Below are 14,642 nucleotides of genomic sequence, written 5' to 3'. Positions count from 1 at the left end.
CATTCTCTTTTTTTATTTTTTTTCCTTTCCAGCTGTTTCCCTCTTGCTCTCCTCACCCACTTCTCCCGCCCGCTTTCAATTTCTCCATAAACCTAGAAAGAAAAAAAATGTGCTGACTACAGGAGGCCTCTCAGAAAGGCCCACTGAGGGTACCCATTCGCAATATCAATATTTGATCTTGGAAATCATTTAGCATGTGGCTTACAAGGTCCTACATGTTGATTCTGCTGCTCATTCTGGTGTAATTTATCCACTATATTGACAGAGAAGGTTAACAGCAGGACTTCTAAGCTTTTTGCACTGCTTGTGTTTGCTTGCATCTTTCAATAATATGGTTACTAATGAAGATTAAACATCATGATCAAATGTTTTATTAGACTCACCTTTGTGTGTTATTTTTAGGACAAGTCTCTGCTTTCGTTTCCATCTCCCACCTTTTCATCCTCCCTATTTTTTTTTTTTTTTTTTCTGATAAAGCATCTTATCTGTCACAGAGCAGGGAGCATGAGCAAAAAGAGTTGTGGCAGCCTATTGATAGGGATATGGCCTAGCGCCATTGATTCCCCTTGTAATACAAGCCTCTCCCTTGTCAGGCTGTCAAAGCCCAGATCAGACATGATAACGCGCACATCAGACAGCCGTCAATAGAAAGGCGAGGCTTCCGCCATGGAGATGACTATCTTATTTTGGTACGAGGGCTGGTGGAGTGGAGGAATGGGAACTAGTGAGATAGCGAGAAAGCAGAGATGGGAGTGGGAGTCAGTCTGACCTCTGATTTCTGTCACTCTCTGGGCCGTTTCTCAACCTGAGAAATAGTCTGCCGTATGTATCCCCTTCTAACGTGTGACAAATATTTCCAAGGTGACCAAGGAGCACCTTGGGGCAAGAAGAAGTTGCTTTGAATTGTGTGTCTTTGATTTGCCCTTGCCTCTGCGTCGTCACTTTGATCTCTGAACATGCAACCATATTGGATATCCATGGCAACTGACTGCCAGGATAAGGCGCTTGAGGAAAATTGATTTGTTTGGGGTTTATTCCCATCAGTGCTAAAAAAAAAATCAGCTTTAGCCATTGGGCACTGTGGCATTGTAAATAAACCAAATTAGGTTTGATAGCAGGGCTATAATGTGGATCTATAATATTGTGTCTCTTCCTTTATTCTCAAAAGGCTTTGTTTCTCAGTGTTTCCTTCACCCTCTGGGCACAAAAACATGTGAAGGTCATTAGTTATGATAAGACTGTAGTTTGTTCAGGAGCAACCTCCCGTGCCCTCCCTGATAATATGCACTGTACTTAAGCATGTGATTCCCCCTCACCTCCAGAAGACACAGTGCTGCTCACACTCATATTTCATGTCATGCCTTTAACCCAGAGGCCATGGCTGCGTTTTAGCCTTTTACGCTGCTTTTACTGACCCAGGGGAAAACTATAGACAGTGGTTGAGTACATTATGTCTTGCTTTCCCCCGCCGAGCACAAGCTGTTGCTTTGATGTGACCGATCAAATCAGCGTCATGCTCAGCAGAATATTCAACTGCAGCCAGAGCCGCGCATGCAGCAGCTGCTCTTGTTATCATCCATGTATTTGAAGAGTTTCACTGCAAGTCGAAACACTCGCTGTTATATTGGTGCGATCTTTAAACGGCAGGTGTCAGCACATGATTAAATTATGGTCTGTTTTGTCAAAACAATTCTAGTAAAATAAGTATATGACATTTAAAAAAAACTTACAGGTTGTATTATTTATTATTTAAAAAGTGTTGTGCTTCCTTTTCTGTGACAGACAATTCGATAGTGTGCAATACCTTCTTTAAGTTTAACAGTCTGCAGAGGCTTCTTGCGCAGCTCTTGCGCAGCTCCAGCGTACGTGCAAGGACGTATGCTGGAAATGGCAAGTATTTTTTGTTTGCCTTTGGTTTTTTTAATGTTCATTTTTGTTACATTATTAAGGAGTGGTAGAGGGCTGCGGTATTGCAGTTCTGTCGTTCTGTATCACGATACAAGATTGCAGACTTTCGACTTGCGGTTTCAATCTTGGTTTCAGAATCCTTACGTGCCATTTAGCACGCAAATGAGTTTCCGAGTTCACGTTTAGTATTATGCACAGGTGTGCAGAGAGGGTGTGAATGCCTCAGTAGTTAAACACAATCCTGAAAATAATTAGAAATAATGAACCAACATTAGAAACCAAATGTCTTTTTTTTCAGAGTTTTCATGCCCCGTTTGAACCAGGTGGACTGCCCTGTGCTGGAAAACTCGCTCAGCTATATTGAATAGTGGATTTGATTTCACTGTGGAAGAAATCTGTCGGGCACCGGTTGCATTTATGGACTTGATATAGCAGGGTGCCGCAGCCTGCAGTGCTACTTTAGCAGACTAATACACAGACGATATATATTTGACAAAGGTAAGGATTGTCTGCAGTATAATCTGGAAGCGATCTTGTCAGGGCCAGTGCAGCCTGGAGGAACAATTATCACAACCAAAAACAGTTTGAATCTCCACATGGACATGTGAGTGTTGTTTTAAGACAAACTTGGAAAAAATGTGACCTTTTTACAAATGAAACAAAGCAAACACATTAATTCAGGTCCACCATTTATCGGCAAAGCTTTTGTTTCCACACAGCCCCATCAGTCTGCAAACTGCAGTCAAACATCTTTGTGTAATAAATTATAAATCTCCTCTGGACGGGCATCTCTTCTTTTTCCTGTGGTGAAAAAGTTTTTTTTTAATAAGTGTTGTTTCCCAACCTTCAAGTTTATTGTTAATCAATCTTGGAGCCTCTTTGTTCACTCTGAGGTCAGGCCTGACTGGTGATGTAGCATACACCCCATTCACTGGCTGAGGTAATTGCAGCTTCGCCTGTTAATGGTCTCTGCATTGCTGCTGGCTGGATCACAGTAGTCAGCCCAGAATTTCTGATTAAACACCAGAGAAGCTTTGTCGAGGCCGAGACCGCCCAGCATCCGTGCACGTTCTTCATTTTGTTTGTGTCAATGCCGTCAGCTGTGAAACTAAAAGCTGTGTATTTTGAGAGTTGTCTCCCAAGGAGGCTGTCTATCTTTATCGATTGCCAGTGTGATCCTTTTAGTTGATGTGCTGAAGTGGTCAGAGGTAAATGCTGTTTTAATGAAGTCTGGCTATTGATCTGGCTCTGGTGTTTGTTTGTGGAGTTAGGAATTTGAGTATCTCTCAAAAGCAGGGTAATCAGGATGATCAGGCATGATGCACATAGCCTGTGAGTTTTTATGTCCTGAAATCATCGTGTATAATATGCGTTCTTCACACACAGGAAGTAGAAGGCACACATATTAAAGCTTCACACACACACACACACACACACACACAACAAACCAGCACTGTAAATCCCACCACCCAGCTTCTCTTCAAATGACGATGAGAATGTTTGTTGAGAATAATTACACCAAAAAAGAAATCACTTTGCTGCCAAAATATATCCCACTCTATGTTATGGAGATTTAGACAGAGAATTGGATTTCCCCAGCTGTGAAATCAGTTTTTGTAGTCCCGCTGGCCAACCGCATCATTATGCTTTACCCCGCTGTAGGCTCCCATCGCTGCACAAATGCAGCCTATGCCTTTTCCGCTCCATGAGCTCTCTTTGCATTTGCAACATCTAGCCTCATGCCATATGTTATTATCGACATCTCTGGTCAACTGAGAGAAGACTGTGAGCTCTGTGTGTCACTTCATTGGTTCTGCATTAGCCAAAATGCGGAAAAATAGCACCCTAAGCCCCTCATGAGAAGCACTTCAATCTGAACCATTGTGATGGGCGGAGATACATCATGTGTTTATGAAAATGAATCAGGCACACATCTAGGGAATCTACAAATGTCATACATCACACTTCAAAAGGCCCTCTTCAATTTCTCTGAGTGGAATCAAAGTTGCTCAGATGAGAGGGTCTCTTACTCCGAGTCTGCGGATGATTTTCAATGGAATGGAAAGCGAATACATTGGAGTACGTCCTTAGACCATTTAAATGCAACCTTTACAATGCATGAGCTGAGGCAGTCAGTCCTCTGCTTCAATGTGGATAGGCTCAAAGATGAAGTGCTTAATGATTTTCTCCTTGCAGTTCTTGGAGTTTCTGCAGTGCTGTGCAGGGCATTGGCCTCAGCGTGCTGACAAGTCAAGAGAGCACAGACAGTAGAAGCATTTCTTATGAGGATTACCTCAGGGCTAAAAGCCATGCTAATTGACTGTCAATTACATTGATTAGACCAACACACCTACTTTGACCCAGTCACAGCCAGTCATAGAACTATTACCAAATATCTTTTCAGATGTGTCATCAATAAAACAATAAATAATCAATAAAACACCAGGACAACCGCAAAAGATACGTGTGGTGGCCTTGAGAGCTCAAAGGCACTGCAGCTCAAGAAAACATATGCAAATAGACAAAACACAAGCAAATTCAGAAAACATCATCAATTTGACAACACAAGTGTTGCAAATACTCACAACACAATCTAAGTGTTTCCAGAGGACACAAAAAAATGATGAACCCAGCTGGGAGGCACTTGTTGTTCAATGACTTCTGACTTTCGAAATTAAAAGCATTGAACAATAAGTATGTATCATTTTTAAATATAATATAATAAACCATCAGTCAGTTGTAACATCCTTAAAATAATTAGTTAATAATAAGTCCTATCAATAGCCTATCAAAAACTCCTAGGCTAGGGAGGCACCCCAACAACACACACTTTTATGTAATTAATATAAAATCAGGTGCATCCTTACTTAAAAAGTAATACAATAGGCTATTTGAGCTCATTTGATGAGGCTGTGGGGCTCTAATAAATGTTCTCATCATTTATTAGATAGATTTCTGTTTTTAGCCTAAAACGTGAGCATGCCCAGGCATAGTTCAAACAAAATATTAGGTTGTGATTGTCATAAAATTCCTCTCTGCTTATGTCATGAATTGCTGCACTGATGCTATAAGCATCTAAAACTTGATTATTGTGGTTAGGGTTCTCTCCTCTTTTGCCCATCGCAGGAGGGAATATAAATGAAAGCTCATTTTTAAGACAGATTTTACATGAAAAGAATCTCCTCTCCAACTTAAATATATCTCATTACAGCATTTCATGGTTTATGCAATTGATTTTATTTCCCTTATGCATAAAAAATGAATGACATTACACATTTATTACAGTGCACTTAAGCTGGTCGAACAAGATGCCATTTAATATCTTTCTCTCCATGCTTAATGTAACCTTGTGTTGCTGCAGCCTGTGTCATTGCACCTATGCACTTAGGTTATGAGTTTTTCAGAGAAATCACAAGAAGCATTGACGTACACTGCCTTATATTGAATATATGGATCAGTGTGTGAGGCTATGTGAAGCTGCTAAATCTGAGGCAGTGAAAGTATTTGCTCTGTGCCGAGATGCTGTCGGCTGCAGAGAAATTCAGCATGAATGGACAAGAGAAAGGCAGTGTTTTCAGCTGATCCTGGGTTATAGTGTGATGGTCTCAGCCTGGAATTGCTGGAACAGACTTTGAAGTGGCTCGAGGTTTTCATCTCTCTCTCCCTCTGTGTCCCTGCCTCCCACATCTGCTGCTATCATAATAACAAACAATAACCCTCTTTCAACAATAACCAAGACTTTTACGCTCCTAATGTGGCTTCAATAAATAATGTCATGTTTACCAAGGGCCCATATTTTACAGCAATTTAGTTTACAGCTTCCTCTCTTGCTTCGTTTTTTTTGCCTCCTCATGCTGGAGTACAGTACATAATGTGGTGCATTATGCACAATTGCATCAACACGCATTAACGCATTATCAAATGTTCGGATACAGAGAATAGCACAGTCTGTCGTGCATAATTATGAGACACATTAGGAGTATGCTTTAAAAAAAATCAACTGTCTCACTGTGAGGTTCGGTAGACATGGATGTTGAATATCAGCATGTGTGGGAGTGTGTGTGTGTGTGTGCTCATGGTAGAGGTGGACAGCTTTCTCTGGGCCCTGTTGAAAGCAGCAGCACGAGCATGGGGGCGCGTTTCATTAGTCTGTCAAACTCAATGATATTTAGAGCTCCACACCCTCGGCCAGGACTGGAAAACTCAATCAGTACTCTGATTTCATAACCCTGCCTGGTGACAGGGCTTATTTTATCGCCCCACTGATTCATTCTAATAAACGCCGGCTGCCCAGCGCACCACAGCTGAAATACAACCTCCCCCCCTCTGTCCTCCATGGGTCGACCCGAAAAAAAGGGAAGGGAGGGGGTGGGGGATGGCGGGGGCAGAGGATAAATCAGAATTGTGGGAACTGGAGGGTGGAGATAATCCATCGCTGGTCCGGCTGTAGCTAGCAAGTCTGCCACCCCATCCCTCCCTCCCACCACACCCTTTAGCACAAATCAGAAGCCGGGACGGTGTTGATCTGTGAGGGCTTGGTGGGGCCATTGATTGTGGACGACGGAGGAGGAGAGGGGCGATAAATAATCGGAGGCAGAGTGCGGAGGGTGAAGGAAAACAATTATCTGCGGAGGTGGAAAGCACATAAAGTGAAGAATGATAAACACTGTGAAATATGATTGACTCCAAGTGATATATGGAAGCCGAAGGACAGGCGGAGAGGTCTGTGTGTGCAGAGATATCCTTGAATGGAATGGCTGTGTGCAAGCTGAGGACTCACTGTGCTGCCTCGGGCCTAACCACACTTTCCTGTGTGTGTGTGTGTGCGCGCGCGTGTGTGTGTGTGTTTGTGTGTGAAAATGTCTCTTTTTCCGCAGACGACAGATGACATTGTTTCATCGGCAGAGTGCTCCAGCGATGATGAGGACCTGGAAGAGTGTGACTCCGGACATGCAGGTGGGATGGGTGTGTCGAGTTGTGCTTGCTCTGAACCTGGTCTATTTCTCCTTATCTTTCTTTGATTTGCTACCGAGGAGCCTCTCCTCTTAGCATCATGTCCCATGGGAGCTTCAAGTGTAACTTCAAAAAGCCCTCCGCAAAGTAGCCACTGTGAGTAATACACACTAGTGTGAAGGGTTCTCAGTGTATATCTAAAGTTTAAAGAACTCTTTGGAGCTGGATGAAAGCAGTAAAAATTAAGTTTCTATATCCTTAGCACGCTGTCTGCAGGAAGTCACAACTTTAAGTGTAAATCAGTAAATGCACACATCATATAGTCAGCCACTGTAGCTAAAGCTCATACCTTTCATCTCTAAAACAAGTTACACTTAGCTATGGGGCCACTGGTTGCAGACATGACGAAGCATTGATACTAATTTTGTTCTCTCAGCATTCGGTCGAGAGCAAAACTTTACTCAACAAAGTACGAAATTAGTATCAAGCCCCATGTCGCCCGCACTGATGCTTCAAAATGTATCTGTCCTGTACATGGTTGATTTCCTCTTGCTGTGCGTGTGTGTGCGTCTCTCTTGACAGAGGATACATTTTGAGATTCTTTCGAGAACAAAGATGCTTTCAGCATAGATACTGTGATATGTAGCAGACTAACTGCAACAGAGCCTCTTCCTCCCTTCTCCTTCTTCTCTTGTTTGTACCTCTGTTTCCTTCGTCGGAGGCTTGCCTTACCTGAAACATTCTAATAGAGAACAGATATCCTCGAATTTCTGTGCGCATCGTCTCTCTTCCCTCCTCCCTTTACACATACACACACACACATACTGACAACACACACACTAACACACACATCACTTTGTGATTAGATCAAAGTGATAAGACATTCACTCAGTGGAGTTAGAAAATAAAAACAGAGCTGGAAATAAAACCGCAGATTTAAGAGGAGTGGTTATTTTGAGGCAACTTGGGTTTGGATGACTTTTGAACAAGCAGCTGTAAATCGCACTTGTGCCCAAGAGCAGTTGGCACATATCCCGATAGTATGGAGTAAAGCAGGGGAGCATGAGCTCTGCTGAAACTGGCTCAGTATGTGAGAGGCGTCTCCCCTTAGGCACCCTGGAAATCATTAACAGCTCGGGCTGTTTGATTGCTTCACTGTCCTTCAAAACGCCATCACAGCAGACTAATTGATGCTGGGTTAATCTGGCTAAATATGGCTCAGCATAGCACCAAGCATATGTCCACTTTTCACTGCTAATAATAAGCCTAGGTTGGAACAATGCATTGCCCTTTCACTTTGTTATGCGCGCTCAGAGAACATAACAGATAATTGAGCATTTATTTATTTCTCTCTGAAACAGGAGGTCTTTCCGTGTAATTTAGTAGATATTCTGCTAGTCATTTTACCGTTTTCCTCCAATCTGTGAAAGGAACTCGTTTACTTTGAAGCCTTATCACACTGTAATAGCGTTTGTTTCCTTGAAATTATGACCACATTTAGGCCCTCGTGCTTATGGCTTTTTGATGTGAAGAGAAAGCCATTTTCTCCGTGCCTTCATGCAGTATTTAGGTGCTTCATCTAGAAGCATGAGTTGCTTTCTTAAATCAGAGATTATTGAAATTGAATGGGCAAATTTTTTACGGCTCATGTGCTTCATTTTATGTGTTCCCGACTGATAAAAAACCTCAAACCCAAGTATTCTCAAAAGTGGAACTGCAAGAAAGTTTTTTTTTTACTCAGAGAACATGGTGCCCTCCCCTCATATAGTGGCAACATACGTAGTCATACACACTCATACATACTGTACATTTCACCGTGTTGACACAGAAATTCATATCCTCATTCCTTGCCCCGCTTCCAGTCGTATGAACAGTTGCATGACATGATGTTGATTTCTTTTCTGTTGCATTTTATTTCTTATTTTTTTCTCCTGTGATGCACATATGAACATCTCTCTTCTGTATCGATTTGGACCCAGCTGCTGGGTTGCTTAAGATTTGAGCTTTTTTTTTTTTTATTTTTTTTTTTTTTTCGTTTTTGCTTTACTTTGGGGCCGGGGCGGGTTGAGTGGGGTGATTTGATTTTCTTGTTTTTGTTGTGGTTGTTTTTATTTTTTTCTTTGGTGTCCTCCTCATCATCCGTCGTCCATCCTCCAAGCAAGGATAGAGCCGCTCCTCCCGTTTTTGCCTCATCTTGTGCCGCATGAACTTTTGGTGGTTGGAAAATTTCAAAGTTCTCCTCCTCATCAAGTTTTGTGTTTATTTTTTTGTGCCATAAGGCTTCTAAAGAAACATCCTCCCCCCATTTTCGATACAACATAGGGAAATGAACGGCAACAAAATCTTTTCTTGCCATCATCCTTTTTTTGGCCTTGTGCAGGCAACCCCATTCTGTCTCAAGAAAGTTGTGTGTGAAAGAATGACTCCCCGTCTCCACTCCCGAGCGTTAACCCCCCACCCCTCCCCCCTCCATCCCGACTCACCCACCTTTTTTCTTTCAGCCTTTCTGCATATACATGTCTGTTTGAATGCAGATGGCATAAAAAGACTTTTATTGCCACAAAGTATATCTGTTTTTCTATTCTATCTGTTGCTCCAAGTAGAAGGCATTTGTGGCATGCACACTGTACTGGACTGTACCGCAGCTCTATAGACTAACTAATAATCCTCTCCCCCCACTCCCCTGCTTCTGCATGGATATGATTGGCATCCATTTTGTGTGCTGCTTCTTTTCCACCCATAAGTCTCAGGCTAACCCCCAGCTGGCTTCTACTACATGTCAGTGTGTGTTCGGGGCTACAGCGGTGGGCCTGCACCGCCGCTGTAGCCCCGCAGCAGCACCTCCCTCAGAGGCGTCTTGTGTTTGTGCTTGTGCCTGCTGTCTCTGTCTGCGCTCCGTCTGTGTCTGCCAAACAGCCTGTCTTGTCAGCTGTACGTGGTCGTCCCGTGGTTGTGTTGTCTGTGTGTTTAATAAAAGTGTTAAACCTTACCTTTTCCCTTTATCCCATGTGAGTTCCACAAGAGAGCAAATAAAGAGTGTGCAGTGATTCCTGACAGTCCTCTGAATAAGAACTGACTATATGCAGAAATGCACTAGTTTGTAAAAAAAAAAAAACTACTACCTGGAAATGACAGATGAGACAGAAGAGATGCTCAGTTTAGAGAACAGCAAACACCAAGTCAATTTCTGATTTAATTTTACAGTGATTAACAGTGCTGCAGCTTGTCATTACCATGTAATCAGAGCAATTTTGTGATTAATATGTAATTATATTGTAGTAATTGATGCAAATGATTTTCATAAATCCAAGTACAAATCAGAACGTTTGATTTGTACATGCAGTACCTATGACTTTCTAAAATCCTATAAGATGTTAACACTTAGACCCGATGAAAATAATTCTCAGAACAAGCTCATGTAAAAAACTTTTACTCAGACTAACCAGTGCTAAAAATACAGAATGACAGATCTTTGTCACAGCAGAGATTTTGACCTGTTATACCAGGAACAGCAGAGTTGTTATTAATCACATTAATGATGGTTTTGTTCCATTTACTCTTGTGGTGCCAGCAAACTGTGTCAGAGACAGTGTCCACAATCCCTAGGAGCTAAAACACATAAATGGAATGGAGCCATCATTATCGACATTACGTACACCTGTGTTACTTCCTGCTACAGCAGTTCAACATGTCTACCATGAGAAAGCTGTATTGCAGTGACTCCACTGCAAACTAAATAGTATAATATGAACAGTACCTGTAATATTTACAAAGAAATGCTCAAACCCAAATGACAAAATACTCTTGGTCAAGGTCTTCAAAATTATCCACAAGAACATTTTCTAACCTTCATCCTCTATGTGTGAGTCTAGGCCACTGAAGTCACTTGGTTAAAGCTGCTGTCAGTGATATTTTTTATAATAACAATAAATAAAGATACTGTTTCATATGAAAGGAGGAGTAGCTCATGGTGAACATAGAGATTTATTATCCTACTCTGCACTTCACCTTAGCTCTATGGAGCATTTTAGCCTCTCTCAGATCATTGTTTTGGTTATACAACCAGCAACTTTAATGTTCAGCTGTTTTCAGATAAATCCGCCGCACGCTACCATGCCAGCACCAAACAACTAAGTGAAGTTAGCAACTAGCTGGTGAACATAAAAGCTTCAGAGTCAGATATTTTTCTCAGGAGTCAGTGGAGATGAAAACAGAACCAAACGGAGAGCAAGTATTAGACTTACATTCACCAGGTGGCCAGAAGATATGACTCTAAATGAATGAAAATGTTGCTCCGTTGAATGTGTTAATAGGCAACGGCTAAGACATTTACCACATCCACTCCACACAGATGATAATATGTCAGTGTTGTGTTTACGGCTTGTTTTGCTGCCCCCAAGTCAGGTCAAACAATCAGGTTGAGAAATAGGGAAGAATTGTTGGTATCAGTAAAGGGAACAAACACTGACTGTTGGTAGGAGATGGGACACAGACTCTGGTGGATGGGCATATGCTTTCTGCACCCATCCATGACCCCAGCCTCCACACCTTTACTTTTTGCTGCGCTATAAAAACATCATACCACTTCCCACACTGCTACTGAGCATAAACCTACAGGTAGGTTGTTGTAGGAGGAGAAGACAGCCCTCCTACAAATCTCTGCAAACAGGGTAACTGTTGCACTGTTCGTGGCAGTCGAATAGATTGTAAAATGATTGTGTATTTAATAAAAGGGCCATAAAAGGTCCTGCATGAACCATTACCCTGTCAGTCTTGGATGAAGCGGAACACAGATCAAACAGATGTAACATATGTATAGGTGTGTCCTAATCTCATTGACCTGAGGTGGGAAAAGTGGAGAGTCAAGATAATGTTGTGTGATTTCTCCGTTGCTGTATATGATGAGCCACGTGTAGGGTACAGAATGAAGTACGAGAGGAATGGATCACTGAGTTTACTTGTGGCGTCAGCTATGGCTTCCGTCAAGCCCCATCGGGCCAGCTGTCACTTCAACACAGGCCTCAGATCAGTTTAAAGGTTATTCAGCTGACACATGTCTGCCGAATGCAGAGGTGCAGCCTAATGGCTGTACAGCAAATCGACCGGCTGACAGGGGCGAGTCGCCACGCCTGGTGGAGATGCCAATTTAATACGCCAGGCTGCCCCCAGTCACATGATGATCTATTAAGAGCTATCTGCCATGCGCCGTGGCTTCAGGAGAAGAGGTGGTTCGTGCATCCTTACAGTGCAGACCTCTTCACTCCCTGGAGTGGAAAACGGAGCGTCGTTCAAATTTTAGGATGGAAGTGAATGTCCATCAGTGCAAAATTAGGCTCCTCTTGGCACAGGTGTGCACCGGCTAGATAAGATAATTTAATGGCAGGGTAAAGTGCTCAGCTGTACATGTTTCTGGAATGCACAGCCATTGCAGAGCGCACCAGTATAATCCCTGGCATGTCCCTTTAAGTGTGTCCACACTGAGAATCTGTGTGTTGCTGGCTCTCTGGTAATCAGCTCCCCACCTGTAGTGGTTAGAGGTGAATGAATCTGCTACAGCAAGGTCTCCGGGTACAATACACGCAGCTACAATGGGATTTCAGGGCCCCAAACCACTGACTCACCCACAATTTGCAGCGTCGAAATCCCATTGACTCAGTTCATCCATGGCTGGTGCTGGTGCACCGGCTTTCCGCTTTTATGGTGTAGCGGCGTCAAATCCCTGACACACCGTTGGGATTCATCTCCATTCGGAAGCCTCAGCAAATGCTGGATGGACACGGGGATCAGGCCAGGAGAGAGAAGAGAGGGAAATGAAAGAAGGAGTACAGGAAAGTGAAGAGAAAGTGCTGCTCCCAAGATTTCTGCATCTGTAGCGTTCAAGCTGCTGAGTTAGTCAGTCAATCAGCCATTTAGTAGTAACTATATTTACTTTAATTCCTCTTCAAAGGCCGGCACAGGCATGCAGCAGATAGTGTCTTTCTTACATAGCAGGATGAAAAGGGGAATGGCTTTAAAATTCAGTTTCTTTTATGCTCTCGTTTTTGTAGATCAGTTTTTTCTTATTGAAGCAAAGGCTAGTCAGGAGGCACAAATACACTTTTTAATCTGAAGTCCTGACTCTTTGGTAACTGGCTGTAGGTCTATCAGAGTGGAGAATTATTTGCCAGGGAGGCAGAGGCTTAGAATAAAATCCCCATCCATCTTGACGATGGTGAAAAACAAATGCAATCTGGTTAAGCAAACCCATTAGAAACCGCAGTGTTTGTCATTTTCAGAAATGCAGCAAGATGTGCAACGCTTGTGCAAGAGCTTACATAGGATTAAAGTGTTTACCAAAACATCAAGGTCCTCTGCACTGGCTTTCCTGGAGACCCTTAACTGCAGCGGTTCCCCTCCCATCCAAGGGTGTTGTTGATATAGCGCAAAGCTAACAGTCGCCGAAAGCAGTTAACCAAGAATGGAGCAAACGGATGCAAACAAGGCCGAGACAACAAGGGCAGAGTTGGATAAATAAAGCCTCGGTTGAAATCACTTATTATGTGCTGCTGTTGTTTGATTAACAAATCAAGTTTGGCTCTGTTATTGGAATATTCTCACACGAGTATTAAATGTTTGTAAAAGAGAAGATCAGGCACTACATTCATACAGTAAAAAGCCACTCTGTTCTCATGTCAGATGTTGCTGCGTCCTCTGGAGCACGGTTGGACAGTCAGGGAATTCACATTTAAGACGTCAGTGTTGATAATACACAGTCAGTGCAGCGTGACAGATGCCATATTTCCTCAATAGCGCTTAGCTCTTAGACCCAGTTTTGCTAAATGAAATAGGTTTCTGCTACCAGCCTGCAGAGGAGGAACCAAAACCCGATATCTGAAGACAAATGTGCCTCTCACATCTCCTTAAACTCACCAGCGGCACAAATAAACGCGCCACCATGTGCCCTCTTGTGGAACTCCTTCCCAACACTGTGTTAATCTGTCAAACGAAGGCTGTTGGTTATGCGCATAACACAAAAGCATCTAAACATTTAATAAAAAAGAAGCTCATTAATTATCAGTCTACTCACCCTCTTGATTAATTAGCGTATGCGGTGGGGCTAAATGCCACATAATGTCGGTTATATATCACCCATAGTGCACCGTCTCCCTCCTGTTAACTGCTGATGAATGGTTTTCTTTGCCTGAGAGAATATCCTACAGCCCTTTGGTGGCAGTGACCTTTTACTGACCTTTGACCCCTTCTCAAGCCCCTTCCCCTACCTGACCCCTGGCTTGCTGTATTGTTATTGTATATTACTCTCCCTAAATGCAACTTACTTAAGCATGCATTAACCCAACTTCTTATAGTGGAACTAAAATCCAAAATAAAACCATGTCTGATTTACCTCTCTTTCTCTGACGTACATCCAGATTGCACGCCCTGTCCTGTGTTTTAAAATACTAACAAGAGAAATGTATTGAAGTAACTAATAATAAAGAGTTTATTATTAGTTAAGTGAAGGTGGTGACACTTTGCCTATAAACTGTCCCCCTCTCTTTGTCTGCCTCAGTGTGTGCTTTCTGGTTGTTCATCTTTTATAGTGTGAGAAATTTAATGCCTTACTTTCTTGCTTGCTAATCTGTTTTATTTTTGTCTTTTTGTACATATATGTTAAAACACATATATGTGTATCTCTGTTTCTTTTCTGAAAATGTTCAAATTTTAACTATCTGCTAATTTGCTAAGAATCACTATTGCCAATGTTTTGATGATTTTTTTTTCCCTAATTAGAATGAAACTTC

At 42.4% G+C, this 14,642-nt stretch overlaps 1 protein-coding gene across 8 annotated transcripts in view; it reads left to right on the top strand.

Annotated features, from left to right (window-relative positions):
• The window catches only part of LOC139621818 (neurexin-3b), a 290,171-nt gene that overhangs the window by 269,927 nt on the left and 5,602 nt on the right, over positions 1-14,642 (top strand). For all 8 annotated transcript variants that reach the window (XR_011691090.1, XM_071478691.1, XM_071478689.1 and 5 more), the window contains one exon: positions 6,786-6,864. Coding sequence is in view for 7 of the 8 variants with exons in the window: in XM_071478691.1 (XP_071334792.1) it covers positions 6,786-6,864 (79 nt within the window). In the remaining variant the exon portion in view is untranslated. The remainder of the gene's footprint in view (positions 1-6,785; positions 6,865-14,642) is intronic.

The sequence above is a fragment of the Trachinotus anak genome, unplaced genomic scaffold (genome assembly GCF_046630095.1).
Source record: "Trachinotus anak isolate AG129_WGS33_773 ecotype Australia unplaced genomic scaffold, CSIRO_AGI_Tana_v1 ptg000005l, whole genome shotgun sequence".
NCBI lineage: Eukaryota > Metazoa > Chordata > Actinopteri > Carangiformes > Carangidae > Trachinotus > Trachinotus anak.
This window is presented reverse-complemented; position numbering and strand designations above follow the sequence as displayed.